Here is a 27941-nt window from a genome sequence, read left to right on the forward strand (position 1 = left end):
GAGAGAGTCAGCTGAGCTACTGTATAGGACTCAGTGTTTATAGTACACTGTCATTGCTTCTGTGCCATGTTGTTTCCCCAAATAGTTTTTGCTTCACATTTAATTTGTACTGGCGGAATCACTTTGAACATAATAGAACTTCTTGAACTTAATGAACGTTGTAGTTTTAGTGTACTTGATGTACAAAGTTTAAGTTGCATAATTATAGTTATTTTAAAACAACAGCTGTCAGTTTTTCTACATCTTCATATACCAGTATGATATAATATAATTTATTGATGCTAAATTTAACATTAGGCCTCTGAGATGTTATGAAAAGCATATTGCGTATATATACACAATGCAGGATTTCATCCATAATAATAAGCATAATGCAGGGAAAGATTGTATACAGTTTTATTCAGTTATATCTCTTTAACATAATAGAACAGCAGTTTCAGGACATATTCCACTCACATGCCCTATAAGTGCTTTATTTTTCATAAACAGAATTATTATTTTTTATTTTTTATAATTTCTCCACAATTGCAAAATAATGTTTCAGTAAGCATTGCAGTATTCAATCAAATAAAATGAGATACAGTGTATCAGTGAACTCACACATCACACTGGTAATGTGCATTAAACTCTGAAAGACCATCCCTGCATGTGTGTTAATGTCATACACTTTCCAATTGTGCAGCATTTTCATTTTAGAAATATTCAAGTAATTTTGATATATATGATTCACCTATAGAGGTACAGACTGGAATTATAAAAACGTAGATGTACACATAGTATTAAAGTTGCATATTTGAACTCTGTTTAGAGATTTTACAATAGTTTGATGGCCCAAAACAAAACACACTCATATAAAACAAAAGAAAATCAGTTGTTGCATTGATACAAGGAAAAATTGTAACATTTTAAAAATGCACTTCTCCAGTGATTTAATAATGCATTTTTCATGCAGTTTGTGGCGTATGACACTATAAATTGTATATATACAATGAATATATATATATATATATATATATATAATTTATACATGTTCAAATGTTTCAGCACACCTATTATTAACTAGGATTATTTCATGTGTCAGAACCATAAGGTATTTGCAGAATTTAGGAAATTGCCCGTGATGTGTCTTACTAGTTTAATGCCCTGAGATTTAAGGCAGTTGTTGGTGAGGCTTTCACATCTCAGTCAGGTTTGTCCCAGAGAAATTCAAATTATTCATCATAATTAGAATGAACATCCACAATATTGTTTTTTTTTCCTGGGTCATCATTTAGTTGAGAAAGGGATAGTTCAATTAGTTGTGGTCTTATCAGATAAGCATGCCATCTAAAGCTATGTTTGCGAATATATGAAATGTTTGAAACATCTGATTGTTTTAATGTTTAAAACATCTGTCCTGCATATTTATTTGATAAAAATGTGATGACCATGTACACTAGTGTTCAAAAGTTTGGGGTAAGTAAGATTCACCCTTTTCTATTCATCAAAGAATCCTAACAAACATGGTTTCCACAGACATATTAAGCAGCACAGCTGTTTTCAACAATGATAATAATAAGAAATCAGCATATTGGAATGATTTCTGAAGGATTGAGTGACACTGAAGACTGGAGTAATGGCTGCTAGATAATTCAGCTTTGCCATCACAGGAATAAATTACATTTTAATATATATTAAAATAAAAAATGGTTATTTTATTGCAAAAACTATTTCACAATATTATTATTATTATTATTAATTGCAAAACGTATTTTTTAAATTCAGATTTTAATGCATTTTTGATGAGCATAAGAGATTTCAAAAACATAAAAAAATCGGTAAGAGCCCCAAACATTTGAACATACTGTAGTATATCCTGGTGCTTGGTTACTGTAGGTCTTTCAATGAAAGAGGTTATGAGTGTGCAAAATAGTCCTGCAAGACATGGCAAATTTCATTTTCTCTCTGTTGCAGCTTTGATCCATGAGGTTTATGAGAATGATGCGAAGAAAATAAGCAGCTTGCTGGTTTTCATTTGGCCTTGTACTGTCTGTCATATTACTGTTTGGTTGGCCCATGCAGGGAAAGAGTTTAGGTTGAACATGGCCTTGCCCCAGGTGTTGATGGATAAGGTGATGCAGAAAATCCCTATGATATTCATCATCACGCCCGTTTTTGCCTGAGAAAAACAAAATGTTAAATATCACTGAGTGAGTTTATTGGTCACTGGAGCAGCTGGGAAGGAAAATTTTTAGATGTGGTAAAATGACTTGTGGTTTGTCTATATATGGGGCCACATTTGTTTTAACAATGCTACGTCACTGACATAACTACTTATAAATGATTGATGTCTGGCAGCTGATCTTGTAAACTGTTTCCTCTGTATTATGAGTTTTTTAAACACACTTTGAATATGGAAATAGGCTGAAATTGCCACTTGGGCTGAGAAAACCAGGGAACCCTTTTTTTCTGTCTGGAATAAAATTGGTTGCCAGATTCTGGAACTCACCATGTCTGAAACCTTGAGGTATCCATAGGAAAAGACTATAGCGTTTGGTGGAGTTGCCACAGGTAACATGAATGCAAAGGACGCACTGAGTGTGCATGGCACCATGATGTAAAGAGGGTTGATTCCAACCGACTGAGACTGCGAAACAGAAACAGAAATGTCTGATGTACTTATAAAGCAGAAAACAAGATTTAATTGTGGACAGCGCTGACTCATATGTCTCTGATCTAACTGCATGTTTTTTAAGCTCATCACAAAGTGTCTGTAATTGGGCTGTAATTCTTAAAGATTATAACAAACTGTGAGTCATGTCTGCAAGGAGGCTGACGTTTCAGTAAAGCTACAATACAACTTCACAGCTGATGCTATTTCAAGAATTTAAGCACCTGCCTAAAAATGATGCATACAGATATGATTATCATATTTCATTATATTTTTTCTCATCTTCAGAAGATCTATTACTTGGTAAATATCAGAATTTTACAGGTTTTATATACCGGTCTTACCATAGAAGCAAGGACAGGAAGAAATAATGTAGCTGTGGCAACATTGCTGGTACACTCAGTGAAAATGGCAATCAAGAGGCACAGGATGATAACAATGGCCCAGGGAGGGATACTATGTAGGGGAGTCAACTGGTTTCCCATCCATCTGGATAGACCTGACTCCTGAGATACAAAAGAAATATATGAAGTCAGATGCAGGTCACAAATGGAGTAAATAAAGAAAATGATGGTAGTTGTTCACCATTTTCATCATAAAGATAATTATAGTCAACACATCAGTATGTTTTAGCTAATTAGTAATATTTTTTTATTATCAGAGTAAAGTATGAGATAGTGCTGGGCGGTTTGATGAAAAAAAAATGCATCACAGTTTTTTTTTTAGGATTCTGTCGGTTTGACAGTTTATCGTGGTTTTTCCCTGACTGTGCCTTTATATTAATCAGAATGCATGAAACAGTTGCAGAACCACTGCATTTTAATCACGATCCAAACAAACATGCATAGCCTATTGCTTGAGCGGTTTTTGATGTAAATTAGATTGTATAATTTTTTAATTTATAGCAAAAGCAGAATGGTCTAACCTTTGTGAAATGCTACATAAAACATCTGAACAAAACAAAAACAGCAGACGGGCTGAATGAGAATGCAAATTCACTCATTGACAGCAGATGGCGCTAACAGCAGCGATACCACGTTTCCTTCACCGCTGTAGACAAAGCAGCGCTGCGCTTTTAAATATGTGTTATACGGAGATAAGATGAAAAGAAAATACCATCTAAACTTTTCTGAAGACAGTCAGTTCCCCTCAAAGATACATTTATATAAACCCCTCACCCTCAGTTCAGCATTTAGAATTTTCTTCCTATATTTTGCGCATCGTGAGTTTGATCTGCCTGATACAGTATTTTCTCATCTTTGCATCCGTCTTCAGCGTCTCTGGCTTCTGTTAATGGCAGTTTACAGTTGGTCTATTTACCCAGTTAAAATTTTATTTAAATTAAAAAAATTATTTAAACTAATATGCCATTTAAAAAAAAAAATTCATACCGTTTGCGTAATTCAAGCCGGTTTACCGTTTGAACCGGTATATCGCCCGGCACAATTTGAGACCTAAATGTGCAGTCAGCGTTGCTTGCTGAAATTTTATGTTCGAAATCCAGTCATTTCAATAGAAATCCATGTGCGATGGAAAACATTTCCCCACATAGATTTTGCATTGGCTCAAGTTGGTCATGCGTATTTGCTTCATTGACAAACAGAAAGCTGCTTGGGAAGTGATCTCTATGTGGGCCATGCTGTATGCATTCCTACACTATTGACTACGGACAATACAGCCCTTTTCCCTGCTTAATTTCGCTAATGTGACCGATTTCTAAGCATATTGCCACTATTGTAAATGTAGTGTTAAATAGATGCACTATTATAAACACATTGTAATTTTATTTATCCTGTAATTGAAGTATGTTTGAATAAATCAAAAATGAAATTTGTTTGCACACTTCAGAAGCCATTTTATCAAAAACAGGTTATGACAGCCACAATTTAAATGATTATCTTCACAGCAGTTTAAAGAAACATAATAATTATGATTTTAAAGCAGAGACATTCTTTTTTCATTGAGTGCTCTCACCTCGCTACCTTTGGCCAGGGCAAATCCTCCACCTAGGAGCAAAACTATGTTCCAGGGTAACTTCTTTTGAGCTACTTTCCAGGAGAGCAGGGCTGGACTGGGTGCAGAAGAGAGTTGAGGCTCTGTAAATTAATATATATAGTACAGCGAGTCAAACCAAACCAGAACAATAGATCCAAACTCTCAGAGTCTTCTTTGTAGACCTTTTCATTGTGTAAAATTCTTCTTACCTGTTTCAGAGCCAGTTGATGACCAGAAGCAAAGCCGGGGTGGTTTAGATGGCAGAATGAAGAGCAACAGGGCAATGAAGACTGCAACTGTAGCATCTGTCACATATCTAAATGTACGGAATAATAAACACCAAAAAGTCATATTTTTGGAATAATATCTGCATACATACTCTTGTTAAATATGAATATACATATTTTTATTGATTTATTTTGATCACTAACAATGTTAATGACTTTGATAAATTGCAATTTTGCAATAAATTCATCGATCTAAGCATGTAGTGTAAATCATACTCTGCTTCGGTGTTAAAGGTGTGTGTTGCCCAGCCTGTTACAAATCCAGGATCTCGAGTAAACCACAGAGCTACAAGCAAACTGAAGAGAGCCAGAACGCTGAGTTCGCCAAAACACATCGGTCCCAGCTGAAGATGCTGCTCCCGGATCACGTTATAGGCGGCTATTTCCTTCTCTGACTTTACCGCTCCACATCCCCATGTCTTCCTAATGCTGGAGACATGAATAAAGCACTTCATTAAAGGAGTGGAAAAAGAAAATGTGAAATGTAACAAATCAATTATCTATCATACTTGAATCCCATGAAAATGAACTGAAGATAGAGCCAAGCTATCGTCAGCATGATGATCATGTTGGGGAAGGCAAACCCAAACCATGAGGCAAAGTTGATGACATCACCATTGTCAGGAAATAATCTGAGGCAAATAAATGAAAGGGTTCAGTTTCTTGAAACAAAATGGTAGAAGTGAAGTGTTTATTCAGTACTCACTGGTTCATCTGACCCTTCAGTACTAGGTTAGGTCCAGTGCCTGTGAGTGTGGCCGTTCCCCCAACGCTGGCCGCATAACACACACACAGAGTCATTCCTTTAGCCATGAGCCGCTTCTCTGCTGATTTCTTTTGTTTGGCCTCTGGTGAGACATCCAGCATGCGTAGAACCACTAAGAAATATGGAATGCACTGAGTGATGATAGTTCATCCAAAACTGAAAATTGTGTCTTGAAATGAAAACTACTATACTGTTCAAAAATATGGGCTTGGTGAGATGGTGAGAAAAAAAACCCATGGGGGATAAAAGTTTAAAAAAACATGATACATTACTCTCATAACCTACAGTTCAAAGGTTTGCGGTCAATAAGTTATTTGGATGTTTTTAAAAGAAGTCACCAAGAAGTCACCTTGCTCACCAACATTAAAACAGTAATGTTGTAAAATATTATTGCAATTAAAATGTAATTTATACATGTGATGGCAAAGCTGAATTTTTTTAAGTTTATTTTTTTTTGCTGATTTGCTGCTCAAGAAAAAATTCTTCCTTTAATGTTTTAAATGTGCTGCTTTTAGTGGATACCATGATGCAATTTTTGTTGTTTTTTTCAGGATTCTTCGATATTTAAATATAATTTGTTTGTTTGAAATAGAAATTTTCTAAACCTATTAAAAAAATTACTATAGTCAGTAATCACAACCTTTTATCTCACTATTGTGAGTTATTGTGAGAAATAAACTAAATTCTGAATTGTTAGATATAAAATCACAATTGTGAGAAAAAAAATCTGAATTGTGACATAAAAAGTCACAATTACCTTTTTTTTTTACCTTTCAGAATTGTGAGATGGGAACCCAGAATTCAGAATTGCCAGATATAATTCTGAAAGATAAACTCGGAACTCAGAATTCTGTGTTTGTATCTCATAATTCTGACTTTCATTCTCTCTGAATTGCAAGAAACATTCTGAAAGATAAGATAAAAATTATAAAATAATAAAAAAAAAAAATTAAAAAAAATACAATTAATTTGTGGTGGAAACTGGCTTTAATGCTCCCTTGCTAAATAAAAGTTTCTTTAGTATCTTTTCAAAAATATTTTTTACTGACCCCAAGCTTGAACGGTAGTATATGTACTGCTAAAATACATCTTATTGCATGGACCTCATAAACAATTCTTCGCCTGACCTTCTGTGTCTCTGTCTTTTGCCGTCTGTTTGTATTCCGCCTCAGGGGCCTGGGGCCGTTCCTCACCACAGGTTGTCTGTGATGACTCTGTCTCCTGTTTGTTCAGCTGTTCCAGCACAGCCTGCACTATGGGGACCATCATGGCCGTAGTAGCAGTGTTACTGATCCACATGGAGAGGAAAGCTGTCACCCCCATGAAGCCCAGCATCAGGCTGTATTAATACAGAGGAAGCAATCAGAATGTGAATACAAACGTGAAATCTATATGAGTAAAGATTGGATTTAACAACCTATCAATGATTGTACCCATTACAGGGTTTAACTTACAGCGCTGGGCGCACCCCAACAATGAGAAGCACTCTAAGGGCAATGCGTTTGTGCAGGTTCCAGTGCTCAACTGCCACAGCGACCATCAGTCCACCCACAAACAGCATGTTAAAATAATTTTACAAAAAAAAAAAAAAATACAATTAATTTGTGGTGGAAACTGGCTTTAATGCTCCCTTGCTAAATAAAAGTATCTTTCAATTTCTTTCAAAAATATTTTTTACTGACCCCAAGCTTGAACGGTAGTATATGTACTGCTAAAATACATCTTATTGCATGGACCTCATAAACAATTCTTCGCCTGACCTTCTGTGTCTCTGTCTTTTGCCGTCTGTTTGTATTCCGCCTCAGGGGCCTGGGGCCGTTCCTCACCACAGGTTGTCTGTGATGACTCTGTCTCCTGTTTGTTCAGCTGTTCCAGCACAGCCTGCACTATGGGGACCATCATGGCCGTAGTAGCAGTGTTACTGATCCACATGGAGAGGAAAGCTGTCACCCCCATGAAGCCCAGCATCAGGCTGTATTAATACAGAGGAAGCAATCAGAATGTGAATACAAACATAAGATAAAAATTATAAAATAATAAAAAAAAAAAATTAAAAAAAATACAATTAATTTGTGGTGGAAACTGGCTTTAATGCTCCCTTGCTAAATAAAAGTTTCTTTCAATTTCTTTCAAAAATATTTTTTACTGACCCCAAGCTTGAACGGTAGTATATGTACTGCTAAAATACATCTTATTGCATGGACCTCATAAACAATTCTTCGCCTGACCTTCTGTGTCTCTGTCTTTTGCCGTCTGTTTGTATTCCGCCTCAGGGGCCTGGGGCCGTTCCTCACCACAGGTTGTCTGTGATGACTCTGTCTCCTGTTTGTTCAGCTGTTCCAGCACAGCCTGCACTATGGGGACCATCATGGCCGTAGTAGCCGTGTTACTGATCCACATGGAGAGGAAAGCTGTCACCCCCATGAAGCCCAGCATCAGGCTGTATTAATACAAAGGAAGCAATCAGAATGTGAATACAAACATGAAATCTATATGAGTAAAGATTGGATTTAACAACCTATCAATGATTGTACCCATTACAGGGTTTAACTTACAGCGCTGGGCGCACCCCAACAATGAGAAGCACTCTAAGGGCAATGCGTTTGTGCAGGTTCCAGTGCTCAACTGCCACAGCGACCATCAGTCCACCCACAAACAGCATGTTAGTGTCCTTCAGGTATTGCATACACACCTAGAGAACCAAATCAAAGCCTTAGCTTTTTGATGTGTGCTTTTTTGTTGTTCATCTCTAATTAATTTTATGCCTTTCTTAACCGGAAACACTAAAACCAACTTACCATTTTGGACTGCATGATGCCAAGCATGGGGAAGAGGACAGCAGGTAGCAGTGAAGTGACAGCTAAAGGAAGAGCCTCAGTACACCAGTAAACTGCCATCAGTATGATCACATAGGCACAGCTGGCCTCCTGGAAGATGGAAACGTGCTCTTTCAAAACTGCATGCTAGTATGATTCTAGACATATTTTGGGGACATGTTGTTATGGGTACCTGTGTTTTGTGTTTGCTTTAGTTGGACTTTGAGTTTTCACTGTTTCTAGATCAGTTTCTTTTGTCTGTTTTCATTCGTTTCTATGGTTACTCATCGTTTTGTTAGTGTTTGCACCTGGTGTTAATTTAGTTGATTGGTTTGATTCAGTGTATTTAAGTCCTGTGTTTGCTTCTATTCTTTGTTTGTTCTTGTTGTGTTTAGCCTGGTTGTTCTGCTCAGTTCCTGTTTCCAGTTTTGAGTTTGTGTAAATAAATCTAAACTGCTGCATTCACCTCATCCTTATTTGTAACCATTTTGTGACAGAAGAACTGGTCCCAAAGGATGGATCTAGCAGCAAAAAGAATCCCCCTCCTCTCGCAGGGGAACCAGTCCATAAAGAGGCACCCACAGGAGTTTCTGAACCTTTACCATCTCATCCCTTATGATGATAACTGCCTGTGTGTGGTTTCCGGAAATGAGCCTCTAGGGACTTTAATGGAGTACGTGGAGTGGGTACTCCTTCATAATAGTTCCCTCTTTACCATCCATGAGAGTAAGGAGGAGATCAGCCCACCAGCTCAGCTGCAGCAATGCTTAAGCCCACCGTAGACCATGAGCTTGAGTCTGCCACGATACAAGAGCTCCCTCGCCTCCACCAGGTTCTGTCAATTCTCTGACTCCACCGGGCTCCCTTGTCCCTCCGGCTACATCTTGGTCAGTTGTCAACCTGCCTCCACCACGGTCTTCTACTCCTCTGGCTATGCCTCATCCCTCCATCCCTTTGGCTCTGTCGGGCTCCTCCTTCCCTCCGGCTTCATCTTGATCCTTACTCCCTCTAGCTCCGCCCTGGCCTGCTAGACCCCTCAAGTCTGCAGCTCTACCTTGGCCCTCCGCTGTCACTCCGGGTCTCCATCTCCTTAGCTTCGCCTGGGTCTCCACCTCCTTTGGCTCTGTCTCAGTCTGTAGTATCCCTGGTTCTGCCTGGCAAGGCTCCACCATGGCTCCTCCCTTCCTTGACTTTGCCGTGCACTCTAAAAAATCCTGGGTTCTTTTTTTAACCCAAATGCTGGGTTGAGCCTTTTGGGTCATTTTTTCAGTGTTTGGGTAGTTTTTGTGTTACCCAGCTCCTGGGTCAAATGTAACAACCCAATGTTTGGGTAGTTTTTTTAGTGTGACCCAGCTCCTGGGTCAGACATAACAACCCAATGTTTGGGTAGTTTTTGTATTACTCAGATCCTGGGTCAGACGTAACCCAGTGGTTGAGTTATTTATCGAGGGGATTTTTCCTTCTCTTCTGGAGAGAACAGTTCTAAGCGCCATCGAATTGATGCATTTCTACGGTAAAATACAGGTTTGTGTAAATTTTATTTTATATATAAAATCGTTACTGTGCTGTATATCGTTCAATTACATACAGAGCAACATACAGGCGCGCGGTGTAATCTAATCACCTAACGTCGGTCTTATCTCGTGATGGAAAAGCCTGATACTCTGCATAAAATTAACGATTTTATTCATAAAGATACAAAATACAAATACTTTGGATGTTAAAATATTTCCTCAGAGCTGTTTACTGTTTGTTTTGGACAGGTTATGAAGGCAGTGGCAGTGTAGTTCGGCTATGAGTGAAACGCAGGGCGGCGGTCTCAGGCAATTTGTATGGCCTACATATTAAAAAATTACATAAAATATACTTATAATGATAAAGGAAAAATAAAGGAAGTTATCATGAAAACCAGGGGTTGTGTGGAGTATTTAACAAAAGTTTAGTGGATTTAAGTTAATCTGTAAACATTATTTCATGAATAAAGTAAAAAATAAGCTATATTATAATAAAAATGAATTAACCCATTAGCTGGGTTAAATCAACCCATTATGATGGGTTAAATAAACAACCCAATTTGCTGGGTAAAATTAACCCCATATGTGTTCTGTCCTATATTTACCCAGCCCTTGGGTTAAAAACAACCCAAATTGGGTTGTTTTTAACCCAGTGTTTTTTGGGCTTGCGTCCTAGTCCCTATGCTATGGGTTTCATTCTGGCTTTTTCCACCTTTGACTCCGCACTGGCTCTGACTGCTTCAGTCTCCACCCTGGCTGCTTCTTCCTTCATCTCCACACTGGCCCTGCATGTTCTGTATCCTGCGCCCCCCCCACCTAAGCCCCCTCCCGCCCTTCTCTGTTGAACCTTTTGTTTGAGGCACGAGGATGTGCCTCCTTGTTGGGATGGGGAATACTGTTACGGGTCATCTGTGTTTTGTGTTGGTTTCAGTTTCCTTTGTCGTTTTTCATTAGTTTCAATGGTTACTCATGGTTTTGTTGGTGTTTGCACCTTCATTTAGTTCATTGCTTTGTTTTAGTGTATTTAAGCCCTGTGTTTTCTTCTGTTCTTTGTCAGTTATCATTGCGTTTAACCTGGTTGTTGTGTTCAGTTCCTGTTTCCAGTTTTGAGTTTGTGTAAATCTAAACTGCTTAGATACCGCCTCATCCTTATTTGCAACCATTTTGTGATGCATATAATTTTATTTATTTATTTCTTCCAGAATGTTTTAGTATTTGATATGATCTTTTGCTTGGAAAATGGAAAAAGCAAAGATGAAATGTACCAAATGAATTGTCTATCTGGCTCATACTTAGAGCAAAGCTATCATTAGCATGATCATGTTGGGGAAAGCAAACACAAACCATGAGGCAAAGTTATGTAAAAGTTATATAAAATCCAAATACTGTATTTTATTGAAGTTATTGTCTTTTTTATTATTAAAATAAATTACAGAGTGTCCTAGTATTTTAACGACAGTGGTGCTCATGTTATCCAGCATGATTTGAAATTTATCTAAAGTGTATCTTGTGATTCAGTGAACGCAAGGACATCTATTTTTGATTATTTGTACAAAGTAGTTCTCATAATCAGTATCACAAATTTACTGAAGTTGCAAAGGCAAATTTACTGATTTTAGTGAAGTGCTCTTTGTTTTGTTTATTATTTTGTCTTTTTGACCCCATTGTAGTTTTAGATCCCTGTTTAATATGTTAAACATGATCTTTGCTTAACACTCTTACAAATAAAGGTTATTTATTGGCATCAATTGTTCCAGGAACAACCTTTAACATTCCCAGAACCTTTCCATTGGACAAAAGTCTCTTTATAGAGGAAAAAGGTTCTTTAGATTTTTTAAATGTTCTTTACACTAATCATAATTCACTGAAAGGTCCTTTGGGGAACCAAAAGTGATTCTTCTATGGTATCACTGCAAAAAAACGTAACTATTTTTGAGAGTATAGGCCTAGCAATAAGGATTTTTTTCGAGAAGTGATTTTTGATCTAACTGTCGCTGGGAGCACTTAATATGAGCACTGTCTCAAATATGCACATGAGGGTCATGACCACAACACATTGACTCTGAGTCAGGAATTTAGACTTATGTGTTCCCACGCTTAAACATACACAATGACAAAGGGTTAAAAAAACAAATTTGAGGCACAATGAATTATTGTACATGGAGGCCGCAGGGTATGAATGTAGTCTCCATGTAAACAGAATTTGTATTAAACAGCGTTTGTATATGCAGTGTTTGACAGGTGCATAAAAACTAACAATAATAAACCTATAATAGAAGTAATTAGACAAGTGTAAGAAGTCATTTAATTCAAGCACTGAATTAAAAAGTTGTGGAAATTTAGTTTGATACATACCCTTGTGTTGATGACCACTGGGAGTGGAAGAAAAATCAAAGGAGTGAAGAAAAGAACTATCCCATTCTTCAAGTTCCATATGGATTTTAGTGTTGGGATCATATCAAAATAAAGAAAGTTTGTGCATATAAAGTACGCTTAACAGCGTTGGACACGTCCTTTTAACCTGTTCTCTGGGGTGGAGTGAGAGAGAGAGAGAGAGAGAGAGAGAGTGAGTGAGAGAGAGAGAAATGCAATCATTATTACAGACTCCTGCACACAGCCAGCTTTGAAATCATATTCTTATCTTTAGAACTTGATGATACTGTAAGGAAGCAGCTGCTGTTTCTGGGATGTGTAGATTTAGCAGAAGAGTGGATGGAATTTACCATTGTTATAGACCTTATTAACAACTTTGCCTTGAACAAACGGGGTTACAAAAGTTTTATTCAACTGTGTTTCATCGTTTAAGATTAAATAAATCCATGAACTCAAATGTTTAGTTGCATGTTGATTGATGAATTCTTGTTATAATCAAGTTAGAAGTAAGGGAGTAGTTTTGACACTTTTTGCTAGTGAATATTCCCCAGAGTAACTGTATTTTTAAAAGTAATTTTTTTTTTTTTGTATAGACACATACCTTAAAGTCTGGAATGCATATTGTCACAATTTAACCTACCATAAAATAGCATATTATAAATTTTGCTAAATTTAAACCATAGTTAAAATGGAATACAGTGAATTTGGTGTAGGATTCTGAAACAATTTTCACTCAGAAATTGCTAGTAAATTTCACAAATACTTACAAAGAAATGTCAAGCAACACAGTGACTTGACAGTGTGTTGCACTTGACATGACACTTTTAAGTAGAAAGACAGAAACAGCATTTTCTTTTAAAACTCCTTTTAAAACGAATAAAAATGATTTTATTTTGTTCACTTCTTACCCAAAAGCTAAAAATTTGATGATTCTGAAATTGTAGATCGGAGAACAGAATTTGCATAAAATTTAAATTAAAGAGGGTTTTGAAAACCACTTCTATAGAAACCACACACTTGTGTAACTGGACATTTCATTCAAAACCTAGTTTTATAATACCGACAATTTCCCATGTGACAACTATAGGGCCGAACCCCACATAGTTGAGTTTTTGCATAGTAAAAGCTAAGAAAATCTGACTATACTGAACTTGAAGATTGTATAGGGTACATACTTTTCCATAAGGTTTGTTTGTTTGTTTGTTTGGTGGGTCTGTGACTGTTTATTTAGAACGTTAGAGTATCTCAGTTATAAGTCTTACAACAGAATTAATAGCAGGACGCCCTCTAGTGGATTTCTTTAGGCAACAGGTTTGTTTTTCGGAGTCAGCATAAGATACTAGCAAAGAGTATAGATAGGTCTTCTATACTCTTTGATACTAGTCATGTATCAGCGGCATGTCATGTGTTTATAATAAGCTGCTGAGTAAATTGCAAAATGGGTACAAGTACTTTATCATGCCGCCTGTGAATTGGCCTGTAACTAAACGTTATATATATATATTTTTATATATATTTCTCAATCTCACTATTTCTCCTGCTCTTGGCCCCCCACCACTACACATTTTAAATATCTCTCATGCTCTGGAGTCTGGACTACTTTTTATTAGAAGTCATAAATTATTCGCATGGCCATATATGTTATATAATAGTGGTTCTCAGTCGGGGGTCAATCCGGGGTCCATAACAAAGATTAATCAAAATGACAATATAAGTTTAATGTTTGATCATTTGTTTATTTATTTTTTCTTTTATGATCTTGAGGGGACTTGTATTATGACACAACTCTACTGGCTGAGAATCACACGGTCTGGGAGTGCAAGCACAGAGATGAGAGTCACGTGACGCTCTGAACTCAACACTATGGCTTCTGAAGACAACAAAATATTGTCGACTTCTTAGGAAATATTTGTGCGGTTATGGTGGTTCTCAAAGTACTGGAAATTCAATTTATACATCCCGCAAACATGGGACTTGGCATCGTGATGGCAGCTGTTCCAGAGCGCAGTTGCTGACAAGCAGCAAACAATGCAGAGGTAAGCAACAACAACAGCTTGATGGACAGATCTCCTCTTCCAAATGTTTGCTTAACGGTGGTGCTTGTGTGTTTACATGAACCAAACAAGTTGTGGCTTAATGTATAGTGCAGTGCTCCTTTGAATCTGTAACTTTACAAGCGAGAACTGACAGAAGTGCACTATTTCCTTGTTGTCTGTAAGAGGAACTGAAAATGTAGAAATTAAATGCAGAAATCAAAGATGGATGTATGTACTACATTTTACACTTTCGATCTTTCTAGCTGATGTTTTGGATGTTATAAATGAAGTTTATTATTTCTGATGAAGTATGGAATAATACAGTCACATGGTAATGCATGACATTTAGTGATGACATCAGTGTCCTCGACAAATCATTAGTTGTTGCTATCCTGAAGATGATTTGATCTGCAAGCTTCTACTGATACATATTTTATATTGTTATTTGCATAACATTATTTTATTTGAACAATAAAATAATTCTATAATTATTAAATACTGTAATTATTTTGTTTCCATTATTCTACAGGATTTTATTTTAAAATAGTTTACATCTGTACGTCATAAACATTGCATTTAAATGTTTTTATTATTATTAGTAATAGTTTTAGTAATATGCATTGTTGCCATACAGTGTTGAGTGGATTTCTTCTAAAATGTAATATGAAACTGTACAAATTATGTTACTATAAATAGTGTAATCAGTAACAATATTTAGATTACACTTTTAAGATCATCTGTGATAAAATAACTTTTATTTGGATTTCACACGACTTGCACAAAGTACATTAAGTATATTATTCAAGTTTGCAGTGGATATAAAACACACTTTCCATGTGTCTCCATACAAGTCCATTTTGTATTCATTATTTTATTTCATGAACATATGTGTAATAGTGTCTACAGAAACCGATAGTAGTATCTTTTTGTGCTTTTCTTTTAACTTCCTGTCCTGACATTTTTTTTAGCTTCTTATAGGGGCCTACAAGGGCTACAGTCTGGTTAACTGAAAGAGATCATGGAGTGGCTAGCACCAGCCTTGGAGAGGGACCTGGGTATTGATCAGCGGCAGACTAGACCCAGTCAGCGATCCAATGAACTGGTGGTCCTGGTCCCAAATCGATGGGTAATGGCCCTGAAAAACAAGAGAGTTACTCGCTGTGCGCGATACGAGTGCTTCAGCGAGGGGGAAATCTGCACTCTCCTCCAGCGCTCTCAGATGAAATTGCCATCTGGTTGGACACGTGTTTGTATCCAAGGCCTTAGAAAGCGCAAACTGGGATACCGATTAGCCAGGGAGCCAGGCTGCCATGGGGAGGGACTCTCACAGGACTCTTTCATGACTCTGATGCAGGGAGTATCCCAGTCTAATTTCAGGTACAATACTCTGTCTTTTCTAGATGTTTTTGTGAGAATATATTTGTGTAATTGTTGTTTTTAATTCTGTTGATTAAAACAATCTGTTCAAAATCACCTTGTATTCAGATGTGCAAAATGTTCACTATATATCTGATGTTAGAATTGGATATTTAATTGTGCTTGCTTATTCCATATAGAATTCTTCTCTGTGCTGTTACTTTTATAATAACAATGGTCATTTGGTTAACTTTTTCAATCAGTGTTGACTTGTAATATCCTTTTTTATTTCATTTTCAGAAATCTATGGCGTGAAGCTTACATGACTCATGTGCAACCATATGCAGATTCCATTGAGCAAACACCTGTTTTGGCAATTGATGCTGTTCGCCAAGCCTTACAGAAACTGTTTTGCTCCAGCATTATCTCTACCGATCGAATGTCACCGTCCCTCTCTCCAGCCAAAGAGAAGGAGAAAGACAGCCCATTCCCATCTAACTGCTCAGCTCTTAAACAAAGTACTGACAGTTTGTGTCCAAATGTGCTACCTGCAGAATGCTTGCTGGAGTCGGAGGAGGTTCTTTATGTGGTTTTCCCGTACACACAATACACTGTTCATGACATTGTCACTTACAGTCCAGCTAAGCTGGCTAACAGCCATGCTAAGATATTGTTCATTTTGTACCAACTACTCATAGCAGTGCGCGAATGTCATGCCTCAGGGCTACTGTGTGGCGAACTCTCCTTACTTGACATTGCAGTTGATGAGCAGCTCTGCAGTCGCCTAAAGATATCTCTGGCACATTATGAAAAGTTTGGAGAGTACAGGGATTCTGTACCGCATGCATTAGGAAGTAAAGCGCCAACAAGTGTTACAGCAAAAGACAATCAGAGTCATAACAGTGGTGTGAGTGAACATCTTTGTAGAAATTGTCTGGATGAGCTCAAATCTCTGGTCTTAGACTGGGTTAATGGTCAAGTCAGCAACTTCCAATATCTGATGGAATTAAACCGACTGGCAGGGAGGCGTGAGGGAGACCCAAACTATCACCCGGTTTTACCTTGGGTGGTGGATTTCACTGTGCCATATGGAAGGTTTCGTGATCTCAAGAAGTCAAAATTTCGTCTGAATAAAGGTGATAAACAACTGGACTTCACGTATGAAATGACCAAAGAAGCACTAGCAGCAGCTAATGGAAGTGGTGGAAGCAATTTTGCCTCAGACCTTGGTGGGCCGGTAGTACCTGGTGGGTCAGGCCAGTTGGATCACCTCCACGTTCCCCATCATATCTCAGATGTTCTGTCAGACATAACTTATTATGTCTACAAAGCTAGACAGACACCTAAATCTGTACTGTGCAGCCATGTTCGTTCCCAGTGGGAGCCAAATGAATATCCAGCTAGTATGGAACGTATTCAGAGTTGGACCCCAGATGAATGCATCCCAGAATTTTACACGGATCCCTCAATATTCCACTCCATTCACCCAGACATGCCAGACCTTGATATACCTCCATGGTGTAACTCCTACGAAGAGTTTATTGCTGTGCATAGACAACTGCTAGAGAGTCGAGAAGTGTCTCAACAGTTGCATCACTGGATTGACCTGACATTTGGCTACAAGTTATCAGGTAAAGAAGCCGTCAAAGCTAAGAATGTGTGCTTGCACTTGGTGGATAGCCACACCCATCTCACCAGCTATGGAGTTGTGCAACTGTTTGACCACCCTCACCCACCTCGTCTTGCACCTTACCAGTATTCACCTCCAGAGCCTCCCCACTTTGGGCCTGTCAACGTAACGACCTGGCACATTCCACCACTTGAAACCACAATGGATGGTGTGGATGGACTGGTCCCAGAAACAACAGGTTGTGAATCCAGTGGGTGGTCAGTTGTAGGCCGGGACGAGGAGCTTGAGCAAGCAATGGAAGCCCTTGACTTACGTGGCTCGTCATCATCTAATTCTGTTCCAATCCCTTTGGCTGGTTCTGCTGGTGGAAAGACCAGTGGAGAGAGTATTGCTTTGGCTATGTCTCCTTCTCATGGTTCTTACCCTGGTGAAACACCTGGAAATGTCACAAATACCCTAGGATCAGGTATTAGAGCATCCATGCTTCACAGAGCAGCCTCTGTTGGTAAAAGGCCAGAGGCTTCTAATTTTGAGGATTTTAAGATAATCCTGCCAGAGGGATTTAAACCTTTGCAGCCTTTGGAAGAGTTAGAAAAGCTCAACAACTTCTTGGTGAAAGGTCTACACTGTCAAGCCCAGCATACGATGGGTCTTGACACGAACAAGAAAGACTTGAGACCTGTACTGAAAGTTCCTCTGTCATTTGCAGATCTTTTCCAGAGAGATATACAAGCCTTAGGTGTTCTCATTGCTGAGATCTTTTATTCCTCCAAACTGCGGGGACTGAGACCTGGAACACATCTGAGTGATCGATTTCAAGCAGTATTGAAGCTGTGCTCTACAAACCTTCGAGATGTTCCACTACCACTCCATCATGCACTAGAGTCACTTTTGCAGGTCCACAAGCATTGCTCTAAGACAGAAACATTCACAATACACCCGCATGGACTACCGTATTTGTTCAAATATGACCCTATTTGTGAGGGTCTTCCACCGCCAAACCCTTGGCAATTGCTTAGTCCCGTTCTTTCCCCTCTACCCTTTCCAGCATATTTTCCAACACTGCACAGATTCATATTTTCCTACCACTCCAAGATGGAGTCCATTAACAGTGTTCAGGGCCGTGACATTGTGTTCAACTTATGGCAACAGCTGGAGACACTTCTCAAGGACAACATAAATGCAGAGGGGCTTGAGATTCTTCTACCCTTTGTGCTTTCTTTAATGTCAGAGGAGACCACTGCTGTTTATGCTGCCTGGTACTTATTTGAGCCTGTGTCCAGGGTTCTTGGGCCTCGCAATGCCTCCAAGTACCTACTAAAGCCTCTGGTTGGTGTGTACGAGAATCCCAGATGCCTTCGAGGCCGCTTCTACCTCTACACGGATTGCTTTGTGCTGCAGCTTATTGTAAGACTGGGTTTGCAAGCCTTTCTTTCCTGCCTTCTTCCACATGTTCTGCAGGTCATCACAGGCTTTGAAAGCTGCAATACAGCTGCAGGAACTGAATGGGAGGGCTTGAAGGTTTTAAGGGGAGCTGCTGGTGCCTTAGATGAGGAAGAGGAGGACTATGAGTGTGAAGATGGGAGGCCGTCTACTGCCACATCATCTGGCAAAGTAGGAGGAGGCAGTGGAGGTGGTAGTGGAGGTGTTGGTGTTGGTGGAGACCAAGGTCTTGTGGATTACTCCTCAGGCATCAGTCTCAATGACCAGGTTTTTCTGACTGAAGGCGAGGACTTTCAGAATGGCTTTTATGTGAATAATAGTGCATCTGGGGCAACAATGGCGCTGGGCGCCAAACAGCAGAACCAAAGCCTAGCAAACAAAGATCAAGACCAGGAATCTCTCAGCATGGGGAAACTGAGCGACAAGAGCAGCGCTAGTGAGGTGTCCATTGGAGACCGTGCAAGTTTAAAGTCTGCTGACAGCAGTCAGGACCTAAAGCAAGCTAGTGATGGTGAGGATGGTGGAGAGCTTGAGGATGAGGAGACAGTGGAAGACCGAGAAAATACAGTGCAAAGGGTGCCCAGTCTAGAGATGACTCTTTCAGTTTGCACAGAGGAGTCTGAGGCAACCGTGGTCACACTTGAGGGAGACATCATGAATGGAATTGTGCAAGAAGATGCAGAGAAAAACATGGAGGAAGAAGACACTGAACATGACCCTTTAGAAGATTCTGAGGAAAAAGAACACAAGATACTTTTAGGTGAGTCAAAACATATCTTTTTGTAATTTTTGTGCATTCCTTTGATTTATTTGTACATGTTTAGTATTCAAAGTAGCAGTATGCCTGAATTATGCAGTAACAAAAAATATATTGTTTTCTCTAGACACTGTTTGCAAAACTGTCAGATGGCTGTCTGCAAAACTGGGGCCGACATTGACATCTCGATTCATAGCTAGGAACCTGCTGAGACTTCTTACTACATGTTACATAGGTACAATTTCTGAACTGCATACACATCTCTATATTCTGCGGTATTTGGTGGTTTTAGCTTAATTTATTATCTCTGTTATAAGTAATCTTTTTCTTTTTAAGGTCTTGATAAACACCAGTTCATGCTCTCTGCAAATGAGGAAAATAGCCTTGAGAGCGTAGGAAGTGTATATGAGAAGAAGCCAGTTGTTGGTGACCAGACTGCACGACCAGTCCTCGAGTGTCTTATTTACATAGCACATCTCTATGGAGAACCAGTCTTGACTTACCAATATCTACCCTACATTGGTTACCTGGTAACTTGGAAATTTCTGAATCTCACTGATTAACAGTTCGGCTTGTAAATGTATTTTTCTTTATAGATTTTTACTTAAAATTTTACTTCCTTGAAACTTGCAGGTCTCTCCACCTTCTTCTTGTCGTTTGAACACTCGAAAGGAGGCAGGGCTTTTGGGTGCAGTGGTACTCACTCAGAAGATTATAGTGTTCCTGTCAGACACCACTCTAATGGATATGCTGATGAAGATTAACCAGGAGGTTCTGCTGCCTCTGCTGGATTTGTTAACATCAACTAAGATGGGGTAATAGCTTACATATAGTGCATCAGTCATAGTCAGGTAGTTAAAAAAAGAAAGTTTGCAACTTATAAAAAAAGCTGTCCTCTTACTTTTTTTTCCCTCTGTGTTCAGCTTTCCTAGTGGAGTGCAGACTCGTTCCGCTGTGTGTCTAAAGACTCTGAGCCTCATGGCACTGATCTGTCTGCGGATTGGCCGAGAGATGGTACAGCAGCACATGGCAGAAACCCTCTCCAGGTTCTTCCAAGTTTTCCCCTTGCTGCAGTGTCTGCAAAATCAGGTAACCAAGACAATTTACAATATTGTATAATGTATAATTCAGTCTTTTTTTTTGTTTGTAGGGATGCATGCTTTATTAATATTTGTAATCATATGATATTATAGAGGTTTTTTTTAGTTTATCTGGATATTGCATATTTAATTGCTCAATCATGCTCACTTAATCTATTTTTACGTTTAACCTTTGCCATCATATAACACCATAAAGTTAATCTTTAAAAACTATAATTTTATAATTTTACAACACGGTTAGATGTACTCTTATGCACATCTTAACAGTATCCTATTTTCATACTGTAGAATAAAATGTTGTGATGTCTAAATTCACTTATAGCATTTTAAACAGTTGGTTTTATTTTTTGTTAAATGTTTTATTTGGTTTAATTTATTTAACAAAAAAAGTATTGGAAATAATTTAGAATTTTAATATCATGCATCCCTATTTATTTTTTCATTTGTTTAGTTTCATGTTGTATATATGAGTCTTCCTGACAGTTTTGTAAAATTTGAATATACACTACCGTTTAAAAATTTATGTTTTTGAAGGACGTCTCTTATGGTCACCAAGGTTGCATTTATTTAATACATTTTAAATTTAGTGTCACATGATTCTTGGAAATCATTCTAATTGTGCTCAAGAAAAAATTCTTATTATTAGTAATGCTGAAAACGGTTGTGCTGTATTAATGATACATTTTTTTTTTTGTAACATTATAAATGTCTTTTACTGTCATAAAATTTATAATTATTAAAATAATTGATGTCTTTCAAAAAAAATCCTAGTATACTTTGGTAGTATACTTTGAAATTATTATCAGAGGATTTTTAATACTTGGCCGAAATAGTTTGTAGTCAGATTCATAAACAACTACATCATTACTAGGACTGCACGATAAATCGCATGCGATATTTAATGAATATCGGTGAACAATATCGGTGAACAACGGCTCTGTGTAGTTAATGCTGCTCAATGTGAAAGCCCGCAGGTGATGGAGATTTACCGCTGATTAAAGAACTGGCTTTACTGACAAGATGCGCGTTAAATATCGCATGCGATTTATCGTGCAGCCCTAATCATTACTTAATAATTTAAATTAATTTTCTTTATGTGCAGATGGGAAGTGCCCCGCGTAGGGAGGTTGGAGATAGCACATACTTGGATATGTGCAGTCCTGATGGAACAGAGATTACTTGTGAGCTTGGAGTTTTGGAGGAACTTCAGGCTGTGTTTAATCCTGAAATGGCTTATGCATCTTATATTCCTTTCTACTGTCTTATTGGTAAGACACATTTCTACTGGTTAGCTTTTAAGCATTGATAAATGTGTTCCTATTCATCTTCATTAGCTGAGTTGTATATACCTTTTTTTTTTTTTAGGTGATGCAGCCATTCGCAAACTAGTTACAAATCATGAGCTAGTTTGGAGCCTGGCTCAATCATATCATGAACGAGCAAGTCCAGGTAGCCCAGAAACCAACCCTGCTGGAGGTCAGAAAACTACTGCTATGGGCCTCTCTCCTAGCATGGGCCACCAGATGGGTCGTAGTCCCTTCCCTGCTCCCTCGTCCACTTCCACACCACTAGGTGGAGACATCCTGCCTGAGTCAGGAACATTTGGCAGTCATCTGGTGGGAAACCGTATCCAGGTACCCCGGGACACTGAAGCCTGTGGGAGTCCTAACTTGTCTTCTTTGGAAACATGGACACGGCCATATGGTAGCAGTGCTCCTCAGACGAGTCTAGCCACCACTGCACTTTCCTCAGCCGGACCTTCTTTCTCTCACTCCTCATACTCTTGGGTCCTGGGACCCACTCCAGAGGACAGCGCACTGAAACAGGACCTCCCACGCAGCAGTCGCTCCCTGCAGGGTAATTGGCTTGCCTACTGGCAGTATGAAATTGGTCTTAACCAGCAGGACTTGCATTTCCACTTCCACCAGATCCGTCTTCAGAGTTTCTTGGGCCACTCGGGCACGGCAAAATGTCTGGCGCCACTAGCAAGGGAGGACTACTTCCTGTCTGGGAGTAAAGACAAAACGGTGAGGCTGTGGCCGCTTTATAACCACGGTGATGGCACACGAGAGGTCGAACCTCGACTCATGTACACAGACCACCGCAAATCTGTCTTTTATGTCGGCCAGCTAGAGGCCTCACAGGAAGTGGTGAGCTGTGATGGTACTGTGCATCTGTGGGATCAATTCACAGGTGAGAGAATAACAGTACTGTTAATTTGAGCATCTTACAGTATTACAGTAACTGTCCTTTTGTGGCATAGGATAGGTGATTTTGTGTGATTAATCTCTTACATTTTTTCGCATTCACTTTCACTACCGTTCAAAAGTTACGGGTCAGTAAGGTATATATTTTTAAGGAAATTAATACTTTTATTCAGAAAGGATGCTGTATTTTGTCTTTTTTTTTCTCCAAAGAATCCTTTAAAAAATTAAATGTATCACAGTTTACACCAAAATATTAAGCAGCACAATTGTTTTCATAACTCTCTCTCTCTTTCGGCTTATTCCCTTTATCAGGGGTCAATTGTTTTCAACACTGATAGTAAGAAATGTTTCTTGAAATACAAATCGGCATATTAGAATGATTTCTGAAGGATCATGTGACACTATGTTTACATGCACAATTTTGGGTTCAATCGAACTGAATTCATTCCGATTGATGAATCTGAATGTAGTGTTTACATGAACGCTAAATAAAGTGATCGGGTTGATGTGCGCGTTTATGTCACAAGCTTCAAATCGGAATTTTTTTTTTTCATGCGCACACTGCACAAATATAGAGTTTCTCACTGTTTGCACATAATAACCACTCTCCTACACTGTTTCTTTACTGTTTCATTGTTTTTTGTTTTTAACAGCAGAATTAATATTTATCCATTTCTGGATAAATATACATATAAACCGCAGTGCCGTGCTGCTCTTATTTATCACGCTGTAAAAATGCCCCTCCCCGCTCCCAAAACGGGTTGCCTGTGGATGAGAATCCAAAACAAGGACTGGTGGGAGGTTGTCCTGCTCCACTTCACAGTTGCCGAGTGAAAGGAGAGTTTTATAATGACAGGACACGCATTTATACATTACAAACGGATTATTTGGTTGCATGTAAACGTAGCCAGTCTGAAGACTGGAGTAATGGCTGATGAAAATTCAGCTTTGCCATATGAGAAAAGAAATAACATTTTAGACTATATTAAAATAGAAAGCATCTATTTTACTTTTTAATAATATTTGACAATATTACTGTTTTTACTGTATTTTTGATTAAAATAAATGCAAACTTGGTGAACATAGAGATGTCTAAACATTTAAAAAAATTCCCACCCCAAAATTTTGAGAAGTAATATTTGAGAGATTTCAATTTCAGCTTTGAATCATACCTTCAGAATTTGTACTTTTCAGATAGGTATGTGTAGACTTCATTATTTACCCTCATTCCTTACCCAGACTTTCACTTTTAAGCTTTGAAAATCCATAACAAAAATATTAATTATTACATGGAAAACATTTAATTTACAATATATTTTATTAATATTTATATACAAATTTTTTGAATGAAATAATCTAATAATCAAATAATACAATATTATTTACTGTATAATATTTTCTATACATTTAAAAAAAAAAGTTATGATTGTCCCACAGTCATTTCCAGTGTAAGCAGATAAATATTAAATATGATATATTTTTGTGCATTCAGCCAAGCTGTATATGATGCATACAGTATGAAAATATTATTTTATTTGGTTGATGTCAGATACATAAAATGGTAGTTTTTAAATTAGCCATAGCATCTTTTTATTACAAAAATGCATTTCCACAACTGTCATCTCCATTACATAATGATATTATTATTAGATCATTAATATACAAAATGTATACATTACCACAAATTCCACTACAAATAATACATACATATTCTTATATAGATTGCCTTTTGCCTGTGTCTGTCAGACCAACAGCTTTCACATAATTTCTTGTTTTGCTCTCTCCTTCATATGACTAGGTAAGAATATTCGTTGTTATGAAGCTCTGGACGGGAAGAACCCCATCACGGCTGTCGCCACTATGCCTGCTCCTCACTGCAGTGTAGTGTTTGCTAGCGCAGACTCTGTGCTGCGTTTCATAGATGCACGCAAACCTGGCTTGCAGGTATTGCTCATTCCTTTTTCTTTAATACATGTTATGTTACAAGCAGTTATTTTTTCAGATAAATTTTTTTTATCAAGCATTATAATGGCCAGGCTGGTTTCTATATATTCCTTCCTGCAAAGCTTATGGTAAGGACCCTGCTTTTTCTCTGTTGACAGCATGAGTTCCGTCTGGCCTACAGTAACATGAGCGCTGGCCTGATCCGCTGCCTGGCTGTCAGTCCGAGTGGACGCACTGTGGCGGCAGGCTTTTCTACTGGATTCATAGTGCTGCTGGATGCAAGAACGGGTCTGGTGCTAAGAGGCTGGCCCGGTCACGAGGGAGATATACTGCAAATGAAAGTGAGTATGCATGTCGTTGGTTAATGTGTAATATAAGACGTGCATATGACTGCATGCTCTGTTGTCCTTTGATGTTTTTGTAGCTCACATACTGCATTGATTTTAGGGAATATTATGTTATATGGATACACACTGTTTATAAAAATGACTGAAACAAGCAAAAAATTTGGGAGTTTTTCGAGAGTTTCGAGAGTTTACGGGACGAATACATGTACTATATATAATCAAATATTAGAATGGAGAAGAACCAGGAATCGTTACAAAACATGGACTAGATTCCCATCTTTGTTTTGGTGTCTTGATTCACATCTGTATTTGAGATTTCTGTATGAGTAAAAGTTGTACCCTGTTGGTTTGTTCAGATGCAGTCAACAAGGGACTAGAACTAAGCAAGCTTTATTTAACCCTGATTTGTAGGGTCAAAGGTCTGTCTCTGCCACCAGAGGCCCATGTTTGGGCAAATATAGACATGAGTTACTCATTAGGACAAAATCTATGAGCTTTGCAGATTGCTGCACAATTACTTTATTATTTGTGACTATCAGGAAATGGATGAACCTTAGTAGGGCTCAACAATAAGGATGTCCTGCTGGACCAGGGCCAGTGTGAGGGAGTTTCAGACTCATGATTTGTTGCTATTAATAATCTCACATTCACGAATCTTGTACATACATTTGTATGCTTTATGAATTTAAATATTCGGTTTTCTGTGATATATTCAACATAATCATTACACCTTCTGCTCATTAGTAATCAATAAGTAAGTACACTTGGGTTCATAATATTGAGGTCAGTAAGAAAAAAGTTTTTTTTTTTGTATTTTTTTTTTTTAGCTTTTAATTTTATAAATTAAATATATAATAAAATATATGAAATAAATGCAGTTCTTTTAAACTATGTTCGTCAAAGAATCCTGAAAAAATCAAATGAATACTGTCTTGATGAGCATAAGAGACTTCTTTCAAAAACAAACAAACAATCTTACTGACCCCAAAGTTCTGAACTGTGCTGTATGTGTTGAAAACTACTTATAAATCAGTAATGGTTTGTATCATCTGCCGTTCTTTTCCAGCAAAAGTGTAATTATGAATTTATGGGGTTAGCCTCCTGTTTTTTGTTTTTTTTTGGCAAGATACGTAACATTTTTTGGGGTTACAAATTGTGATTTGTAAAGAAAAAGCAATTTTTTGTGAATGGAAAATTTTTTTAAACTTGATGAAATTAAATATATAATTATTTATATAGAATATAAAAAATAAATAGTACTTGGCTGTCTAAATGTCGATACTTCCCCATCTGTTTGTTACTGACAGTGATTTTTGTGTGTGTATCATTTTGTAGGCAGCAGAGGGCAATTTGCTGATTAGTTCTTCATCAGACCACACACTGACCGTTTGGAAAGACGTGGAGCACAAGCCACTCCACCAGTACAGGACTCCATCTGACCCCATCCATGCATTTGATCTTTATGGTGCTGAGATTGTGGCAGGGACTGTTGCTAACAAAATCGGGGTGTACTCTATTTTGGACAGCACGGCCAACCTGGCGGGATCCACCAAGCTCAGCACAGAGAACTTCCGTGGGACTCTCACAAGTCTGTCCGTGTTGCCTACAAAGAGGCTTCTGCTGCTCGGCTCTGACAACGGTGCCATCAGGCTGCTGGCTTAAACTAGCTAGTGTTGCTTTTTCAGAAAATGATATTCCTCGTGCCACCTTTGGCTCCTTTCCCAGAATGAAACGATCTTGCCAACCATGCACAAAGAAACGATTGTGGCAGGTACTGTTGCTAACAAAATCGGGGTGTACTCTATTTTGGACAGCACGGCCAACCTGGCGGGATCCACCAAGCTCAGCACAGAGAACTTCCGTGGGACTCTCACAAGTCTGTCCGTGTTGCCTACAAAGAGGCTTCTGCTGCTCGGCTCTGACAACGGTGCCATCAGGCTGCTGGCTTAAACTAGCTAGTGTTGCTTTTTCAGAAAATGATATTCCTCGTGCCACCTTTGGCTCCTTTCCCAGAATGAAACGATCTTGCCAACCATGCACAAAGAAACCTGTTTCAGTCGTAGAAGGAGAAAGCCTGATATTTCCATTTTAAACTCGCTGAAAGAGAACTTAAAACCTTGCTCTTTAGTAAGTGACCAAAACTGAATATTGCCTCTGATTCATACAATCAAAATAATTATTTTTAGGGATTCATGTGATATAACTGCACTAGCTGCTTTGTACGTAATAATCAACTCTGTAAATTCTTTTCAAAAAAGTCAAATGAATGGATTCTTAGAGGCATGCATGAGATGAGCTGCTCAGGAAAGTTCAAGTGTGGTTCTAGTGTAGCGTTTACACTTTCCATTAGATGAGTGAAATCACCAAAAACAACACTGAGAATCACAGGTTAGTCTATGTTGATCATATCATATGATTCGATTCACCAGACTTGCTCAGCAACTATGCAGTATTCATGGTAGACCTTTATAGTGCACCATGTTTGGCACTTTTTTTCTATATTACACAGTACGTTTCTTCATCCACGTCAATGAAGCATAATGAACAAGCAAATGTGATCAAAATGTCCAAGAGTCCAAGATGACTCTTCATTCTGTTACTGTACACCGATTGAGAGTGTAAACACCTAATATGCAACGGGACGGTCCTTAATCCTGAACTTGGACCTTCTGACATTTAAAATGTATCTAATGACTAGCAATTTGATGCTGTATTAACCT

General features: G+C 38.2%; 2 protein-coding genes across 2 annotated transcripts; one reads left to right on the top strand and one right to left on the bottom strand.

Annotated features, from left to right (window-relative positions):
- Positions 1-1858: 1858 nt before the first annotated feature.
- slc13a5b (solute carrier family 13 member 5b) lies at positions 1859-12485 on the bottom strand. The gene is made up of 12 exons (XM_016557139.1): positions 12384-12485; positions 8497-8625; positions 8254-8390; positions 7927-8138; positions 5639-5810; positions 5442-5564; positions 5149-5361; positions 4855-4961; positions 4625-4746; positions 2995-3156; positions 2489-2626; positions 1859-2158 (listed from the first exon to the last, which is right to left on the bottom strand). The coding sequence occupies exons 1-12, from the start codon at positions 12483-12485 to the stop codon at positions 2033-2035; spliced, it is 1743 nt and encodes a 580-aa protein (XP_016412625.1). The 3' UTR covers positions 1859-2032.
- Positions 12486-14254: 1769 nt separating this feature from the next.
- On the top strand, positions 14255-26967 carry wdr81 (WD repeat domain 81). The gene is made up of 12 exons (XM_016556999.1): positions 14255-14437; positions 15406-15814; positions 16094-19626; positions 19751-19858; positions 19960-20153; positions 20257-20438; positions 20547-20712; positions 21826-21991; positions 22089-22916; positions 24729-24874; positions 25033-25215; positions 26557-26967. Exons 2-12 carry the CDS (start codon positions 15456-15458, stop codon positions 26881-26883), a joined length of 6192 nt encoding a protein of 2063 aa, XP_016412485.1. The 5' UTR covers positions 14255-14437; positions 15406-15455; the 3' UTR covers positions 26884-26967.
- The last annotated feature ends 974 nt before the right edge of the window (positions 26968-27941 follow it).

The sequence above is a fragment of the Sinocyclocheilus rhinocerous genome, unplaced genomic scaffold (genome assembly GCF_001515625.1).
Source record: "Sinocyclocheilus rhinocerous isolate Xijiao unplaced genomic scaffold, SAMN03320098_v1.1 scaffold166, whole genome shotgun sequence".
In the NCBI taxonomy this organism is placed as follows: Eukaryota; Metazoa; Chordata; class Actinopteri; order Cypriniformes; family Cyprinidae; genus Sinocyclocheilus; species Sinocyclocheilus rhinocerous.